The 17,848-nt window shown below is 41.1% G+C and overlaps 1 protein-coding gene across 2 annotated transcripts; it reads left to right on the plus strand.

The window, feature by feature from the left end:
* The first annotated feature begins 74 nt into the window (after positions 1 to 74).
* Positions 75 to 17,547, plus strand: actn2b (actinin, alpha 2b). Of its 2 annotated transcripts, XM_086180172.1 has the most exons (22): positions 267 to 394; positions 3,758 to 3,919; positions 4,936 to 5,050; positions 5,297 to 5,416; positions 5,531 to 5,617; positions 5,774 to 5,861; positions 6,253 to 6,331; positions 9,013 to 9,094; positions 9,372 to 9,457; positions 9,755 to 9,847; positions 10,127 to 10,357; positions 10,464 to 10,611; positions 10,962 to 11,112; positions 13,150 to 13,258; positions 14,027 to 14,167; positions 14,436 to 14,618; positions 14,739 to 14,873; positions 15,768 to 15,947; positions 16,029 to 16,175; positions 16,737 to 16,802; positions 16,884 to 17,042; positions 17,262 to 17,547. In XM_086180172.1, exons 3-22 carry the CDS (start codon positions 5,026 to 5,028, stop codon positions 17,418 to 17,420), a joined length of 2,469 nt encoding a protein of 822 aa, XP_086036298.1. In that variant the 5' UTR covers positions 267 to 394; positions 3,758 to 3,919; positions 4,936 to 5,025; the 3' UTR covers positions 17,421 to 17,547. The 2 variants fall into 2 exon arrangements, with proteins under 2 accessions (XP_086036297.1, XP_086036298.1); XM_086180171.1 differs by lacking the exon at positions 3,758 to 3,919 and having other exon boundaries at positions 75 to 394.
* The last annotated feature ends 301 nt before the right edge of the window (positions 17,548 to 17,848 follow it).

Here is a 17,848-nt window from a genome sequence, read left to right on the forward strand (position 1 = left end):
AGAGAGAGAGATTCAGGGGAAGGAATGAAAGTGTCACGTGACTGTCCAGTATTAATGATAGTGTCGCTTGTGCGTCAGTGGCAACCGGGGCCACACGTTCGTAAGGTCAGGAGGACAAGGGCAAGCGTGAGAGAGAGAGAGAGAGAGAGAGAGAGAAACAAGAGAGAAGGAAGTCAGGAAAGTAACCCACAGTTCATTCAAGCCGTCCTTCCTCAAGGATAGCACGCAGTCGAGTTTCGAGGGAACGGTAACCAACGGCCCAATGATGATGACCCATATAGAGACCACGGTGGTGCACTACGATAACGGCTACGAGGATGCGTACATGATGCAGGAGGATGAGTGGGACAGGGACATGCTGCTGGACCCTGCCTGGGAGCAACAGCAGAGGAAAGTAAGTCAAAGTAGTTCCAAATATTTCCAACGGAACTTTAAAAGAAAAAAATACAAAAATGTAGCCGAAGTAATGTAGATGTTAGCTTCACTTTGTTGCGCCCAACTTCCGGCGGTACATTTTTAAATTGAAAAGTTTATTTACTATACCCATGTAGTTGCTCGTGACATTCAACATCAGCTCAAAACAACATACTGTTATACACTGTTGAGTAAAAAAAATAGCAATTCGAGAACGGATGGACTTCCGGTTAGTTTCTTCAAAATAAAATACCACCTGGGGAAACTTCTAGGTTAAAACTGCAAAATCAAAATTTAGAAAAAGTCTGTTGTATGACAGACTCCCTGTTAATATATTTTTTTCTTCTGTAGTCGTTAGGTGGTAATTACATATGTCATGCGTTGATTAGACGACAAGCGCACTACATCACACCATCGAGACAACACACACTATCGAGAATTACACGCTCATTACGTTTTAAGTTTTACGGCCATTCCCGGGCTGTCATGGCCGCCATTTAATAGTGGAGGAAAGATGGCGTGATTTCCGGTGTGATTCTTCTGTACTTGACGAGGTCGGGGTCTAGGAAGGGAGCCTTGACGGACGGATGCAATGGGTACCAGCCAGGCAGCAAGGCAGCTAACAATAGCCCAGCCTTCCAGCGGCTCCCCAGACCGCTGCCTCTCCACTGATACGCGCGGAATGCGAGCTGTCAACAAATGCCCCTAACACATGATGACGCTCTTGGGATTAGAATGGACGCTACTTCTAATTTTAACCCCGGGACCAAAAGGCATTATACTGGGGTTAATCCACTGTCCTTGGTGCGGAATTCTTTTGTTGATAGAAACCACACAGACAGAAATATTGTACCAGCCGCCTGAATATAGCCTCCCGCACTGTCAGTTGATTTTAAGGCTTTATGAGTTGGCTTGGGCTTTCAACTGCAGCTCTTTGCACAACTGGAGCTTGATAACCTCCTGTGGCCCCCACACATGGATGACAAAAGTGTGTATTTTTGGCAACACAGGGCAGCAACATAATAGCCAAGTTCCCAACCAATGCATGGAGCCATTTTTCCATTTATCTATTTGATGGAGTTAATTGAGCTGTTTGGGTTTTGAGTTCATAATGATCAAAACTGGTCATGTATTGTTGCCTTGACCGGTATGTGGGTCTGTTGGGCACTGTAGGAGGTGATGATGTCGCCTGTGTCCCAACAGATTGGTAACATTACCCCCCCACCCCCCACCCATGCCTGACATTCACGGCAAGCAGTGATGTTGACATAAACCTTTTGCCAGGTCTAATAGGAGCTGATTTTTTTCATAGAATGTCCCTTCAGTGGTCTTGCTTGTGGTCTTTAGCCCACACTAAACACTCATCAATGTCGATAATACCTGTATAAAACCAAGTATATATGACATTCACCTCTTGAACATACTGAAAACATTGTTGATTTCATACAATAAGCTTTTCTTTACCTCCAAAATGTTGGCAGAAGCTATAAATACTACTTAATTGCTGTTGTTTCCTCATCATTGATGATGAGCGATGAAGAAGAGGAGACCTGAGCAAAACAAGATGAACAGTGGCCGTTTGCACGTTGTTTAAAATAAACAATATTTGCAGATACCAAAGACGTGCCAATATTATGGTGCATTCTGTATCCACAACATTGTATAGGGGCCAATTTCAAATCTGAACGGCAGCTGTGTAACTTCAGTAGGTGTCAGTTTGCCAGTGCTTTTACTGCTTTTGTTGTTGTTGACATCTTGGTAACTTAAGGCCTTTTGTGTCCCTTTATTTTACACCGACTGATAATTTAGCGCTGATGTGTAGTGAAACAAAACTACAGAAGGAGATAATGAGGTCATTCATTTGTCATGTGCAGATATTGAAGCTTTTTTTTCTTGTGGGCTCATTTATCTCAAGAAAACCGCTTTCATTTTCTTGAGATAGCAAGTTAATTAACTTATTTCGGATAATAGTTTGTATATACTCAGAGGAAAATAGAACAAAATAGTTCATTTGTTATTCAGAGATAAGAAAACAAAAGACATTATCTTGAGATAAATGGACGTTATCGCTAGAAAATGACTGCTAAAGCCTGTTTTTTTTTGGGGGGGGGGGGGTTTCTGTACAAACATATGGCATCCATTCATAAGGATGTGTCCTTTCAGTTGAACATTCACTCGCCATTTATTTTCCATTCTCCTGCTCTCAGCCTGCCAGCCACTTACCTCATGGGGCCCCAGAGGCATCAGACAGTTCAGTGACAGGGCTGTTCCCTGCTGTATGTGATTCATAAATATTTTTAGCCATAATCGTCAGTGGTCAGTAGTGCCGGGGGGCTTGGAAAGTGGGCAGCAGGGTTCTGCGACCACGGCGGAGTCAAATTTGGACAACCAGCAGGCTTCGTTTTTTAACAAGGAGGGCAGCAGTTCAAAGTCACACAGACCCGGAGGACTCTCTCAGAGTGGAATGCGATGGCCTTTACTCTCTAAAGCCTCTGATATTCTGTATTTGCACAGGCACTCACAGTACGGAGGAAGCCTGAAAGGTGCATGGACGTATGAGGATAGAGAAAGTGACAAAATACCTTCCTTAAGTCATGACATGCTATTGAATTTATATATTAGAGAATGTCACACTACAGAAAAAAACAACTAAAAGAACCCTGTTGTAATTTACTCTCATTTAAGAGATTAAGATTAAAATCACAGCGATGTGAACATAAACTCAGTAGATACACGTCAAAAAATATTGCACAAGTAAAGCCAAGTATAAAATATTCAAAGGTAGAGTCAGACTACTCTCAGAATTTGAAATGTTCCAAAGCACTGTATTATAAATGGGGCAAAAAGTACTCAATGGCTGACCAAAAAGAACTGCAAAAATTGTTTTAAGTGGTAGACTTATCTTTTTATGTGAGGGAACAACAAAAAGAACAACATTTTGTTTCGAACTGTCTCAATAATTAATTAATCGACAACTGTTTCCCTCATTCTGGCTCGCAAATGTAAGAACTGACAGATTTTTTTCTGTAATTTATGAACAGAAAATTTGGACGTTTTGGATTGTTGGACGATTAAAGTAAACGATGTGAACACGTGTCCTTGGGCTGGGGGGAAAGTGTCACAAGCATTTTTCTAATTCTCTTGCTATTTTTATCGACTAAATGATTTTTTATTGCGAAAATGATTAGCAGATCAGTCAGTAATGAAAATAATTGTTGGTTGCAGGCCTAATTTGGTTAACTTACATGGCGGTCAACCCACTGATGCAAGGGTTTATAGACAGACATGAATAATTTAGTCAGTGTTGTCAATGTGCACTCCTCTCCCATCCTCTCATCCGTAGCTATGAGCACAGTAATGAATGTGACCAGGAGGAGCAGCCCACGTGTGCTCTGATAAAGCAATCTCCCCGCAGCTGTAACTAATCACACTCCAAGTGACAGAAAAGGACGTGCAAGGAAAACTTGCTCTGCATCCATGTGACATTTTCACTCATGTTGACACGGTGAGACGTTTCGATGCCCCCCCCCCAAAACCACACACACACACACACACACACACACACCCAGTCTCTTATCATGAAGCACACCAGAGCACTCTAAATTTAACACCTTATATCTGTCGGAATGTGCTCTGTGGTCGGCTCCCAGCTTTCATTTGCACAATGCTGAGCCCCTGTGAACTGTTGTAGGCCGTTGGGAGACTATAAAAGAGATACCGTAAAAATAGAAGGAGAAAGACAATAATCCCGTCTTAACTTGATTTACAGAATCTGAGAGCACCACGTGGAGCTCATTTGTACTGATGCTGCGGCATTAGTAGGAGTAGGAAAACGTTGAAAATTGGGCAATGTGACGTGGATTTGGCGTTAGCGTTAGCACTTAGCTGAGCTGTTTGTTTAGGCTGACATCAGTGATATTTTGACTAAAGCCCATCCGATATATATATATATATATATATATATATATATATATATATATATATATATATATATATATATATATATATAGATAGATAGATAGATAGATAGATAGATAGATAGATAGATAGATAGATAGATAGATAGATAGATATAGATATAGATATTTCCTTTTCTTTTTGTTAGTTTTTTTACAGAACATAATTTAGAAAAAAAGACTTTTGGTAATTTAAAATGATTAAATTCCCAGGGAAGTTTATTACTTATGTGTTGCAATATTATGTTGGATGATAAAAATGATTGATGAATTGTAAATTATCCTGCCTTCATAAACACATTTTGGAGTAGTTTTTTTTTTAAAAACAAAAGAGAAATCAATATTATGTGTTAATATCTGAACTGTCTTAATCTCTTACATCAGTGTTGCTATTGGCCACAAAAATCCTGTATCAATCAGGCCCTTATGACTCAAAGCACACTTTTCTTTTAACATTACATTTTTTGTCTCTTCAAACAGTTCTATATCAGTTCAAATTGCAATGCGCAGAATACGTTGCATTTTTTTTTTCTAATCCCAGTTGAACCTTCCTGTCTCCTGGTAGACCTTCACAGCCTGGTGTAACTCCCATCTGAGGAAAGCTGGCACTCAAATTGAAAATATTGAAGAGGACTTCAGGAACGGACTCAAACTCATGCTGCTTCTGGAAGTTATCTCAGGTCAGATTGTCGGTGGAATTGATTCATTTTATAAGTAGTTCATTTAAATTTATTGTGTATGATGTTGCACTAGAATGATATTGGTAGCATCGCTTCCATCATTGTAGTATTATAGTCTTTTTTTATAGTTGTATTACAGTACGCTACAGTACAGTACATTATACAGTATTATTATATTTGCCTAAGTTTAGGGGTTTAGTTTATGAGTGCAGTAATATATCTGACTGATTACATGACTGTTTGTAGGAGAGAGGTTACCTAAACCAGACAGAGGGAAGATGCGGTTTCACAAGATCGCTAATGTCAACAAAGCACTTGACTTCATCACAAGCAAAGGAGTGAAACTGGTCTCCATTGGAGCTGAAGGTACCTGAATCCCCCTCTGATACTCTTCAGGCCAGCAGGGGTCCTGTTCCATTATGATATCTCTTGCGAGTTCCTCCTTTACAAACGGATTGTAACAAGTTGCTTGTTTTTCAGAGATTGTGGACGGGAATGTAAAGATGACCCTTGGAATGATCTGGACTATCATCCTCCGCTTTGCCATCCAGGACATTTCTGTTGAAGGTAGTCATAAAGTCTTGAATTTTGACATTGAAACACTACAAAAGGTAACGATCAAGATATAGTGACACGAAAAGGCAAAAATATATCTGTGACCTTTGCAAGTATATAACCTGAGGCCTATATTTTAATTTTTGTGTCTTCAATTTTTTTCCTCAGAAACATCTGCCAAGGAAGGTCTCCTGCTGTGGTGTCAGAGAAAGACTGCCCCCTACAGAAATGTTAATGTCCAAAACTTCCATGTCAGGTGAGCATTGAACGCCGTCCTTACTGTGTTATGAGTCTTAAACTGGTACTACAGTAAAGGGTTCCCTTTCATTCTGAACAAAGCAACTATGAATGTCACAGTCGGATATGTGTTTAACACATACATCGGTAACATGGCGTCTCTCAAAAAATTGTAGGTGCCATAATTTTTCTGATCAAATATCACAAAAATGGGTGAATTACAAATCCCTGTGTAAAATCACCTAACGCCATTGTGCCTCCTGAAATTCGAGGACATTAGCTTGGAGTACTTTTTGGGTGCAGCTAAAGCTGGACCCGAGGAAGCTTTTTCACTCTTCAACATCAGATTAGCTGCTCTGGTGCTTGTGTGAACTGACATGTTGGTTCTCTCTGCTCGTCGGCCGGTGAAGCTGGAAGGACGGCCTGGCCTTCTGCGCCCTGATTCATAGACACAGACCCGACCTCCTCGACTACTCTAAGCTCAACAAGGTGTCGTGTGTGTCACTCGTAACCAGGATGCTGTGTCAGCCCCAAACACTAACCGACTGATATCCACAAAATTAACATTTCACAGTGTGCATTGATAATGCACACTGAAAATGACTCTGTACACTTTGGGAAGAAAAGTAGGGTTGTATCTCGAGTCTGCTTTTTTCTCATCACTTTTTTAGTCAAGGCCCTTTAAAATAAAATCCCCAATTTTTTGGGCTATCTAATAATAATTTTGGAGTATTGATAAAATCCCAGTATACCACAGGAGGCGGAAGTCTGGGAATTAAATAAATGCAACGGAAACTTGAGGTTTCTGTAAATTTTATGGGAGTTGCAGATTACAACACAAAACTAAATGTAATATATCCAGATTGCATTTATGCATAAATATATATTTTTTCTGTAAAATATCAATAAAAAATGTTTGGGGGCTTTTATTAATCTCTTCAGGAACTTTTCTATTTTTCTTCAAACCTACTTTTGATGGTTAACTTGTCAAATTGAGCATCTCAGGTTGATTATGTTTCAAAATGAATTTTACACCATTATTTAATGTTTCACAATGTTTTAACAGATGATTTGCACCATATTTTTCGATTAATACACCAATCACTGAAAACTGTTTGCCTTGCCGAGGGTGAGCTTCATCTTCAGAGCATTTTGCAGCAATGGGTGCTCACAGGCCACACACGGGTCACGTCCCGGTGACCCGTGAAGAACATCAGTGTTCAGTTGAATTTATTGGAGGTGAAGTGAGTGTCTTTGAGACGCCGACTCCATTGCCATGGGCATAGGTAAAGTGCGGTGATGTTTGCTGTAAATCACCAGCCTGTTATTTGGTTATGGGAACATTACATTCATTTATAGATGTGTTTTCTTTTCTCTGCAGAATGTTTTATCCACAGAATCCCTTCAGTCTACTTGTATGCTTCATATTCTTGGAAACCTTGGAACACAGTTTTCAGTATAATTATAAAGAATTATACCTTTTCTTCAGTTTAAAGTTTTTATATATACCGCTGTGCCATTTAGATTTAATGCTCGGCATATGCAGCTGCTTTAATGGCATAAACACAAAGCAATGAATATTCATAATAAGGTGATCAAGTTTTAGATTATGACAAACAGATACTTTGGCTTTCTTCTTTCTTTTAAAAGATTAGATTATGTCCAGCCAGAATATCGTCTTTATTGGGTTAAATCGCGCATATAACTGCATCTTTACTTTAAGTGTATCTTGGGGGCGAATAAATCCAGCTCATTTAAATGTTCCGGCTGCCTGGGATACACAGTGTTTGTGGATAAACAGATGAGGGCCTCAGCGAGCTGTTATTTACAGAGCAAGAGAGCACAGCTGACAGATTTCCTGCTTTCGCCAAGTGACAATAACACGCAAGTAACAATGCACCCACCCTCTTTCCCCGCTGGAAGAAGGTGCTGTCAAAGCCACAAGTTTGCCAAGATGGGAGTGTGGGAAGTTTCTGTATTTGACTGAACCAGCATGGTTGAAATCACATATGAACATATCTTTGTTAAACCTGCCATGGGCCAGACTCTGTTTAGGGGAACACCATGATTGTTTAAGTAGAGGGACATTTTTTATTTGTTTTGGAAAGTGACACACTCACTTGTCCATGAATAGTCACAGAAACATGATCCTGGACCCTGCAGAGACCAGGATCATGCCATTGTTCATAGTGTTAGACACTGGAACTCAGTGAGAGGCTGCAGGTCCTTGTCCCAGTTAGGACAGACATATAGATGTCTGTAAAATGCTTATTTTGATATTTAGAGCTCAATATTACTAGACAGCAGCACATCACTACTATTTCCCTCACTCTCTCAGCCTCTCTTTACGTATTCACAGTTTCAGTTACCCCTCAGGTTTTAAGTTCTGCTCACACCGCCAGGAGACAGTGGCATTGTGGGCCAGGCAGCTGTTGAGTCTGGCTCCAGGTGAGCGTGTTTGTTAAGCTTGCAGTTTTAACTCTCTGGTCAGGGAGGGACGGACTTGTGCGCGCACGCGCACACACACACACACACACACACACACACACACACACACACACACACACACACACACACACACACAGCAATCAGGGTATACTTCCATCTATCCATCCACTCTGTCATCATTTTACCACTCCATCCATCCTACACTGATCTGTGAGCAGCTGGCCCTGTCATGTCGTGTCCCACCCCGACCACCCCCACCACCCTCACCCCTCACTACCTTTGTATAGAGAGACAATGGCAGCAGCATGATAGCATGATCCCTTTACCCCAGTGCACTCTCACTGAATGTCCCATTCGCAGAGACAGTGTCAGCTGTTGGCCTCATGTACCACTCCCTCTCTGTTCCAACTCTTGGACTCTTAAACTTTAACAAATATATATTTTCATATGCAGCATCTGATTATTGTAAAAATTCATTCAACTAGAGAACTCCGTTAGGAGAGATTTGTTGAAACGTAGTCAGCATTTCAAATATTTGACCATCGAGACTCAGACCAAAGAAATATGATTAGATAGAAGTTTGAAACCAGTCCTGCTAAATTAATTTGCATGTAGGTGGTCTGGGTAGTATAATGTGTCCACTGCAGCATGAAGGTCAGGTCAGTGGCATTTTAAGTCTGGCATTGCTGTTCAGTGATGTCAAATTGTTTTTCTTTATTTAGGATGATCCTCTGGGGAACCTGAACCTGGCTTTCGACATAGCTGAGAAACACCTGGACATTCCCAAAATGCTGGATGCTGAAGGTAATGTTTAATGAAATAGACGGTCCCTAAATTTGAGTGCGTGTTTGTATTGTCTTTGTACCTGTCCTGTCATCTCAAATGTCTGGATGACCAGTTGAGTATTTGTTCACGGGAAAACTCTTACATGAATACATCACATTCACTTGGCATGAACATGAAAGGAGGCAGCAAAGAACACAAAGACTCAGGACGATTCTTTCCATATGTTTGCTTCCATTCACATGTACCTCCCTTTCTTTCCCTTTCTGCCTTCTTGACCTCCATCGCCGTGATACAGATATCATCAACACCCCCAAGCCTGATGAAAGAGCTATCATGACCTATGTGTCCTGCTTCTACCATGCCTTTGCTGGAGCTGAGCAGGTATATAGAAAATGTCAATTTACCTTCAAATTTGTATTTTTACTTCCTCCGTCATGGAGGTTATGTGATTGATTTACAAACAGATTTTCACTTAGTGGTCGTCTGAGCTCTCTGAGTGCATTTCTGCTTTAGTTTGTATTTATATTCCCTTCGTCTCTTACAAAAAGCACAAACTGCATGTATTCTGTGATTAATGGAGTGCATTTCCAGTGTCAAGTATAATATTAAATAAATGATAAATGAAGCAAAGCGACTGTATTTTTACTGATGTAATGAGATTATTCTTTTTTCTGTCAGGCAGAGACGGCTGCCAACAGAATCTGTAAGGTGCTGGGTGTAAACCAGGAGAATGAGAAACTGATGGAGGAGTACGAGAGATTGGCCAGTGAGGTAAAGAAAGATTTGAAATGTTATTGAATTATGTATTTTGACACTTTGCACAATGAGAAGAAATTCAACTTAGGATCCTTGCAGAATGGCACTTAGCAGGGGCTGCATAAAAGGCCAGTGTTAGTTAAATAATGATTTTGAATCATGAAAAGCTACTCAAGTGTAAATGAGCATAAGTTCCCTTTAATAATTCATTACACCTATCCTGACACACTGCTCTCTTAACGTCGAGTTTTCTTGACTCTCCACTTATTCCCACATTGCCCTTGTGTTTCCTAGCTGCTGGAGTGGATCCGCCGCACCACTCCCTGGCTGGAGAACCGTACCCCCGAGAAGACCATGGCGGAAATGCAAAGGAAGCTTGAGGACTTCAGGGACTACAGACGCCAGCACAAACCTCCTAAGGTGCAGGAGAAGTGCCAGCTAGAAATTAACTTCAACACCCTGCAGACCAAATTGCGTATCAGCAATCGCCCTGCCTTCATGCCCTCCGAGGGGAAGATGGTATCTGTAAGTTGACTTGAAATTCCTCTTCCGCTTATAATTCGGTGAGTGGTGTTCATGACTGATTGCACATCTGTTTATGTTTGTTTTTCCATTTTTGTTGTGTCTACAGGATATAGCCAGTGCATGGCAGGGATTGGAGCAGGCAGAGAAGGGCTACGAGGAGTGGCTCCTGACAGAGATCCGCAGGCTGGAGAGGCTGGACCACCTGGCTGAAAAGTTTCGCCAGAAAGCCACCAATCATGAAAACTGGGCCAGCGGTTGGTTTTAGATTCATCTGGCATGCTTGCTTCTCTACGGACCTGCCATATTTGTACAGCATGCATATTAATCTGCATATGCTGACTTCATATTTGTCTGTATGCATCTATATTTATGTTCCTCAGCCTATTTTTCAGTGCTCAAGTGATTTGTTGTAACCTTTATGTTTGTCAAGACTTGCTCCTAATTAGATTTGATCAAAGATTTAAATCCATCCAATGTGATGGACCAGTTGCCTTATTTTCTCCATTTCAAACAACCAAATAAGGCTGGCGTTCGGATCAAAACATCTCATAATCGTACTCCATGCTGTAACCCTCCCTTTTCTCTCCATGTGTGTTATACCCAGGTAAAGAAGTGCTCCTCTCCCTGAAGGACTATGAAACAGCCACCTTGACAGAAATCAAAGCATTGCTTCGAAAACACGAAGCCTTTGAGAGTGACTTAGCAGCTCACCAGGATAGAGTGGAGCAGATTGCCGCCATTGCACAGGAACTTAAGTACGAACCCCCCTATTGTGGACATGTGCAGTCATTTGTCATGAAGCCCCATGAGTGGGTTTTCACTCCATCTAAAAACAATTTTGAGGCAATAGTAAAAGTGTTTTACAGTTAGAATCGTATTTCTGAGCTAGGTGATGAGTAAAGTTCACAACAGATAGATTAAGAATTTCATCAACAGCAACTGTGCCAAATTCATTTTGAAATGACAAGAACATATTGTCTTTGTTCACATTTGAGAAGATGATGGAACAGGAGCCAAGCAGAGCAGAAAATAATACTAAATAATGTGAAATTATGGAGGTTTTAATTGGAAAATGACATAAAGCTTGTGAGTGAGCAGCTTGTGACAACAGAAGAAAGTAGGCTGTGGTTTACAGATCTGGCTTACGGGGACATTTCCAGTCAGAGTCGATGACAACCAACTGTCCATCATTACCTTCTTCCTCTGTGATTGAGCCCAAATACTTCACATACACTCACTTCACTATACAGCTGGATAAAGATGACATGGGTTTCAGCAGATGAGTTTGTAAATGGATGTGATTTGATGAGTTTTTCTTTGCTACTGTAGCTGCTTTTAGGTGTCATTTGCTATTAGCCTCGAGCTAATAATATAAAACCAAAAAATAACACATTCATAGGGTCAATTTGTGAGTCCTTTAAAGGCAAAATACACTTTTTTGGGGAAGTATCACTTTAAACTATTATAAATCTTTTTATTTCTATTTATAGGTTCACTTTTTACCAAGCTGTGCTGCTTATAATCAGTTGCTCCTTGGTTTACTGTTGAGTTGTAATTTTCATTGCTCTCCTGCTAAATGTAAGACTATTACTTCAATGAAACTAGAATTCTACGCAGATGCTGTGACTATTTCAAACTTGTGTTTATTACATTTCCCCACTTTATTTTTATTTCACCCGGCTGGATTCAGCACGAGCCTAATGAGGGTAGTTACTCACCATCTAGCCTCCTCTATCGCTCATTCTAAGGTGCTCCTGCGCAGCCTTCCAGTGTGAGTTATGCTGCTGTCTTCTACTTATATGACCCAGTTAAGGAGGGAGTCTATCCTGCAAGTTCAGGAATTTCTAGTGCAGCTTCATGGAGTGATGCTCCTGGTTGGGATGATGTGGAAGAATCTGCAACAACCTACTCTACATCTGGAACATCTCAACCTAGGCCTGGTGCTTGCCCCCCTCTACCTGTGTTTCAGGCTGGTGAGCTTGAGCGCTCTCAGGAAGCAGGGAAATGGAAGGACCACCAGCAGGAAACAGAGGGACTGCATTATCCTAAACAGTGGCACTTAAGGGCTGAGTTCAGTTGGCCCAAACTTCTTCTACCTCTTCTTGATGGGTCATCCTGGCACAACCTCTCAGTTCTAATCAAACTATCAGACAGGAAGAGACCACTGGTATCAGAGATACTATTCTGTTGTGTTAAGTCCAACTATAGCAGCCCCAGAACTTCATCAAAGTTTAACCAGAGCAGCAGGTCATTCAACCAACTTGACGCAGACAGAACCTCTGCATAAAGACAGCTCTAGTAGTTCCTGCAGATTACACTCATATCACTTTTGACGTTTCATAAAATGGAAAAACCTACATATTTTTGTCTTTGAGTCAGCTAAACCTGGCGGTTCGATTTGAGCTGTGGTCCAACACAATAACCTCAGCATGTAAGAAGATGGAGAAATGACATGTTTGAAATTAAAGTGTGTGCCTGTGCAGGCATTGAATGTTTAATGCTGTGGTCAAACAGCCAAGTCTTAGCATAGTGCAGATGGTAGAGCCTTAATAGCTGGCTACTGATTGCAATACAAGTCATTCAGTTTAACGCAAAACATTTTTTCAATAAACCTGCAATAATATAGCTCATTAAACATCAGCTCAACCTTGAAACAAAGCATCTGCTATAATGGCGGAGTCAGACTTTGGGTTCAATCAGTCTTCCTATGGAGATGTTCATTCCTAGGAACAAGCAAATATTTTCAATCACAACCCAAATAAAACAGAACCTGCTTTTTTCCCCCTTGGCAGTGAGCTGGATTACCATGACGTGGCTGCTGTGAACTTGCGCTGCCAGGCAATCTGTGACCTGTGGGACAAGCTAGGAACCTTGACTCAGAAGAGGAGAGAGGCGTTGGAGGTGAAGTTTTGTTCAAGCCTGAAATTTTGAGCCAAAATAGGTCAAAGTTCTCAAATCTTGTTGCTCTTAGCCAATTTTGTCTCACTTTCAGCCTGTTGAGAAAACAACCTGGAAAACTAAAAAAATTGCTTTTCAAGTGTCTCCCACAAGAGTGTGCTAATGATCCATTGACGGTAATATAGTTGATGCAGAAAGACGTTGCCTCCAAAATCAACTTAACTGATGTCCGTGCAGACGTATTCACAGTAGCTGTCGATCACCAACTTCTTAACATGAAAGACACAAGATTGATGATGTGAGACAATCAGATCCTCTCTAAAATCCCTGACCTAGATATCAGGTTAAAATTGGGTAGTGGATGGGATAAAGGAGAAATAGATGAAAGAGTCCAGTCCAGGAAGTGACTGGCTCAAAGCCCACTAGCCACTTCCTCTGATCCGTGTTGGCAATTCCAGACTTGCATATGTGTGAGGGTCCAGGAAAAGGGCCAAGCAGCCTGAATGACAGGGACAGGAGTCTGTTGTCTAACCATATTCCAGTAGGGGGAGGTACCCTGTAAGGAACAACTAAGCCAAAGTTGGGGTTATCAAGGCCATGCCAATATTATGCGCCCTGCGGCTAGTCATCAAAACAGGTGAGGGGATATTCATTTTGGGATTTGTATGTGAGATGAGAAGATGATAATTCCTTGTTAGGTCAGGATAAAGCGTAGAGTAATGCTGAGCTGTGGGGTTTTGTAGGATTAATAATGTCTTGTAATCCTCCCAGCGGACAGATAAGCTGCTGGAGACTATTGATCAGTTGTTCCTGGAATTTGCCAAGCGGTCGGCTCCTTTCAACAACTGGATGGAAGGAGCCATGGAGGACCTGCAGGACATGTTCATGGTGCATACTATCGAGGAGGTGCAGGTAGGTTTTATCACTCACTCTTCCTGCTATTTGTGAGATTTTAAGTGAAATTTGAGTTTTTCAGGTTGTGATTATAAATAAAATCAAGGTAATCATTATTATTCTATTGCTTGCTTCTTCTTTGTAATATATGTTGAATTAATGCATTGTATGTAATGTTGCATGATGCGTTACACCCCAAATAACCACAAAATGTTATCACACCAGACAATATTGAAATTTTAATAAGATTTCAGGACTTGCCCCCTCCTTTTACTTTCCCTTCCAGAGTCTAATCGCAGCTCACGAGCAGTTCAAAGCTACTCTGCCCGAGGCGGACGCGGAGAGACAGGCCATCTTGGGAATCCAAAATGAGGTGCAGAAAATTTCGCAGAGCTACGGGATCAAGGCCAACATTATCAATCCTTACAGCACCATCACCACTGAAGAGCTCCTCAACAAGTGGGATAAGGTAACCACAGCTTTAAAAATTCCCTACTAGCATATCACCCCAAGCATATTTCTGTCTAATCCACCAAAGTCCTCACAACATCAAGTCATCCCTCTACATCTGCATGTGTGTGATTTCTAGGTTAAGTCGTTGGTTCCTCAGAGAGACGGTGCCCTCCAGGAAGAGATGGCTCGCCAGCATGCCCATGAAAGGCTGAGACGGCAGTTTGCTGCTCAGGCTAATCTAATTGGACCTTGGATACAGACCAGGATGGAGGTTAGACATACAGGCTTCATAAGAAATTTGACAGTTACCTTCATTTTATCAAATGAAGACCTTAAATGAGAGGTAATTGTATTCGCATGTATTGTGCATCAGGGACTTACAGTGATGGTGATTGGAACTTTTTCCCTCGCGCAGTTTGTTTCCCTTATCAAATCCTGTATGTACTGATAGAATTTACAGCACATGACGCCCGAAGAATTTGAAAATGAACTATGAGGGTTTCCGTAGAGCATCTTGCTGTCTAAATAGCGGCATAGAAATGAGGCCTAAAACTAAAAATAAGTTAGCATTGCTGAATGTCTGGTTCCCTCCTCGTCTCAGAGTCAACAGGATTTTGGTTAAATTCCTGAAATAAGGTCTGTGGTGAATGCAAGCTGAAGATATTTGAACATTTTATTAAAAACAACATACAAAGGGCATAACATTGAGCTGTGTGATCAGGATGTGCCTACAAAAGAGAACACTGTTCTCAGTGAGACTCCCCTGCCTAAGTAAACTTTAATAAATACATGAAAATACATGTCGTAGACATTAAACATCATCACGGTGAACATAGAAAAAGAAACTGTGACTTCAATAGCATTTGTCAGTGTTGCATTTCATTCATATCAAAACAATAGCTTTTTTACTTCTAGCAAGTTGATTTATGCTTCCAAAAACATAAACCTCGAGGTCATTTGTGAAGGTTCTCTTGCAAAACAAACCAATTAGGCCTCATAAACTTTTGTTTATCACATGATTATTTGCTGCTGTAAACCAATGTAAAAATCCCATTAGCTTTGATGATGCCAACTTCCAGGTTAGCCTACAAAAATTCGCCATCCCTGCAGCACACAGTGGGCCAGGAAACTTAAGTTGACCCTGCTGTGTGTAATAATCTTACAGGAAATTGGACGTTGTTCCCTGGAGGTCGGAGGCACCCTGGAAGACCAGATGACCCAACTGAAGCAGTTTGAGCACGTCATTGTTGCTTACAAGCCCAACATTGACAAGTTAGAGGGAGACCACCAGCTAATCCAGGAATCGCTAATCTTTGATAATAAACACACCAACTACACTATGGAGGTAAAGGACAAATCTGTATAACATGTGGAAACACACATACACACACTCTTTAACATGTCTGCTTCATCACCTTACCAATAGCACATCCGTGTTGGTTGGGAGCTGCTCCTCACAACCATCGCACGAACCATCAATGAGATTGAGACCCAGATCCTGACCCGGGACGCCAAGGGCATCAGCCAGCAGCAGATGAATGAATTCAGATCTTCTTTCAACCACTTTGATCGGGTACGGCTCCCCATTTTAGATCTCTGAAGTCCTTTTTTTGGAAGTTTGTGCTAGGTAGAGGCTGCTGGTAGAAAGGTGGGTAAAAAAATTAATGATTCACTTTTGGGTACATTATATGACCCAAAAACATCATCTTCACCAGGTACTGCCATTGACAAAAAATTCATGCATCTTTGAGTTAGATTCTTGTGCATGATTGATTTAATCCGCTCTCATTTATTTAAGCCACATCTGAAGGAATTCCACAAACGAACAAAGCGTAACCATAGCTAAAGTTTTACACTCACACAAAGTCTTTTTTAGAAGCCAAAGATGTAATGTCTTGCACCACAATGTTGCATCTACTTTCCAGTTTGAAGTGGCTGTGGTATTTATATTGACATTGTATTGGGTGGATTTTCAGTCTCATTTTATTTCTCTGCTTCCACTCAAAGAGATAATCCAGAGGTAAGCGGTCACTTGCTTTGGCCATATCTGTAATCTGCTCTGAATCTTCACTTTCTTGTTCATATTTTATGTATGTCCTGCGCCATGAATCTGAAATTCAACCTCCAACTGCAGAAGAAGAATGGAGCCATGGAAACAGATGACTTCCGGGCCTGCCTCATCTCGATGGGTTATGACTTGGTATAATGTTTTTTGTTTTTATCAACTGCATGAAAAGTTAGTTCTCCTTAAACATTCTCCATCCATCCGCTTATTGCTCAGGGAGAAGTGGAGTTCGCTCGAATAATGCTGCTGGTAGACCCCAACGGTACAGGAATTGTCTCCTTCCAGTCTTTCATTGACTTTATGACCAGAGAGACGGCTGATACTGACACTGCTGAGCAGGTTGTGGCGTCTTTCCGGATTCTGGCAGCTGACAAGGTCAGTATGGCTAACCTGGCATGTGGGAGGGAATACAAACAAAACAAAAACAGTTTCAAATGGATAAATGAAACACAAAATTAAAATAACAACAGAATATCTTAAGAGCTCTTTATATGGATGTATGTTTTGGTTTATGATCTGGAACTTCATGATGTCTTAATGAAAAAAAGTGCTAAATCCTTTTGTGTGAATTACATTTTCTCTCCACCACTGCAGCCCTACATACTGGTTGAGGAGCTGAGGAGAGAACTTCCTCCAGAACAGGCGGAATATTGCATCATGAGGATGCCACCTTACTCTGGCCATGGAGCACCACCGGGAGCACTGGACTACACTGCTTTCTCCACCGCCCTCTATGGAGAGAGCGACCTTTAACATCTAATTAGAAACCCTTTAATGTTCTGACGTAACATGCACCTCTCCACACACACACACACACACACACACACACACACACACACACACACACACACACACACACACACACACACACAAATGTGCCCCTTAATGAAGCTAAGAAATCCGAATGACTTGTGATGCTGAGATTTGCTGATTAGATTTCTGAAGCATTAGTCTGTCTGCAGTCATGATTAGCATTGTCATGTCCTGTTGAATAAAAGATGCCTCCTAAACAAATAGAAATTTCCATGTTCAAATTACATTGTGAGAAACAATTCTAATGTACGTTATCTTGTGTCGTATAGTATTTGTTCAGAAGCCTAGAAGAGAATTTGACATTAAAAGTGTACACCACTTGGAAGTACTTGTGCAAAAGAATTATATTCGAGTAGTTTATCAATTGA

Source organism: Aulostomus chinensis, chromosome 16, assembly GCF_037954235.1.
Source record: "Aulostomus chinensis isolate RoL2024-O1b breed Wild chromosome 16, RoL_Achi_v1.0, whole genome shotgun sequence".
Lineage (NCBI taxonomy): Eukaryota > Metazoa > Chordata > Actinopteri > Syngnathiformes > Aulostomidae > Aulostomus > Aulostomus chinensis.

Excerpts from the sequence above, each read along its gene's own strand:
- actn2b (XM_086180171.1), top strand. The coding sequence starts at position 263 with ATGATGATGACCCATATAGAGACCACGGTGGTGCACTACGATAACGGC. Across the intron at positions 11,113-13,149 it reads GCCATTGCACAGGAACTTAA|TGAGCTGGATTACCATGACG; the intron begins GTACGAACCCCC and ends CCCCCTTGGCAG. Across the intron at positions 15,948-16,028 it reads ACACCAACTACACTATGGAG|CACATCCGTGTTGGTTGGGA; the intron begins GTAAAGGACAAA and ends CCTTACCAATAG.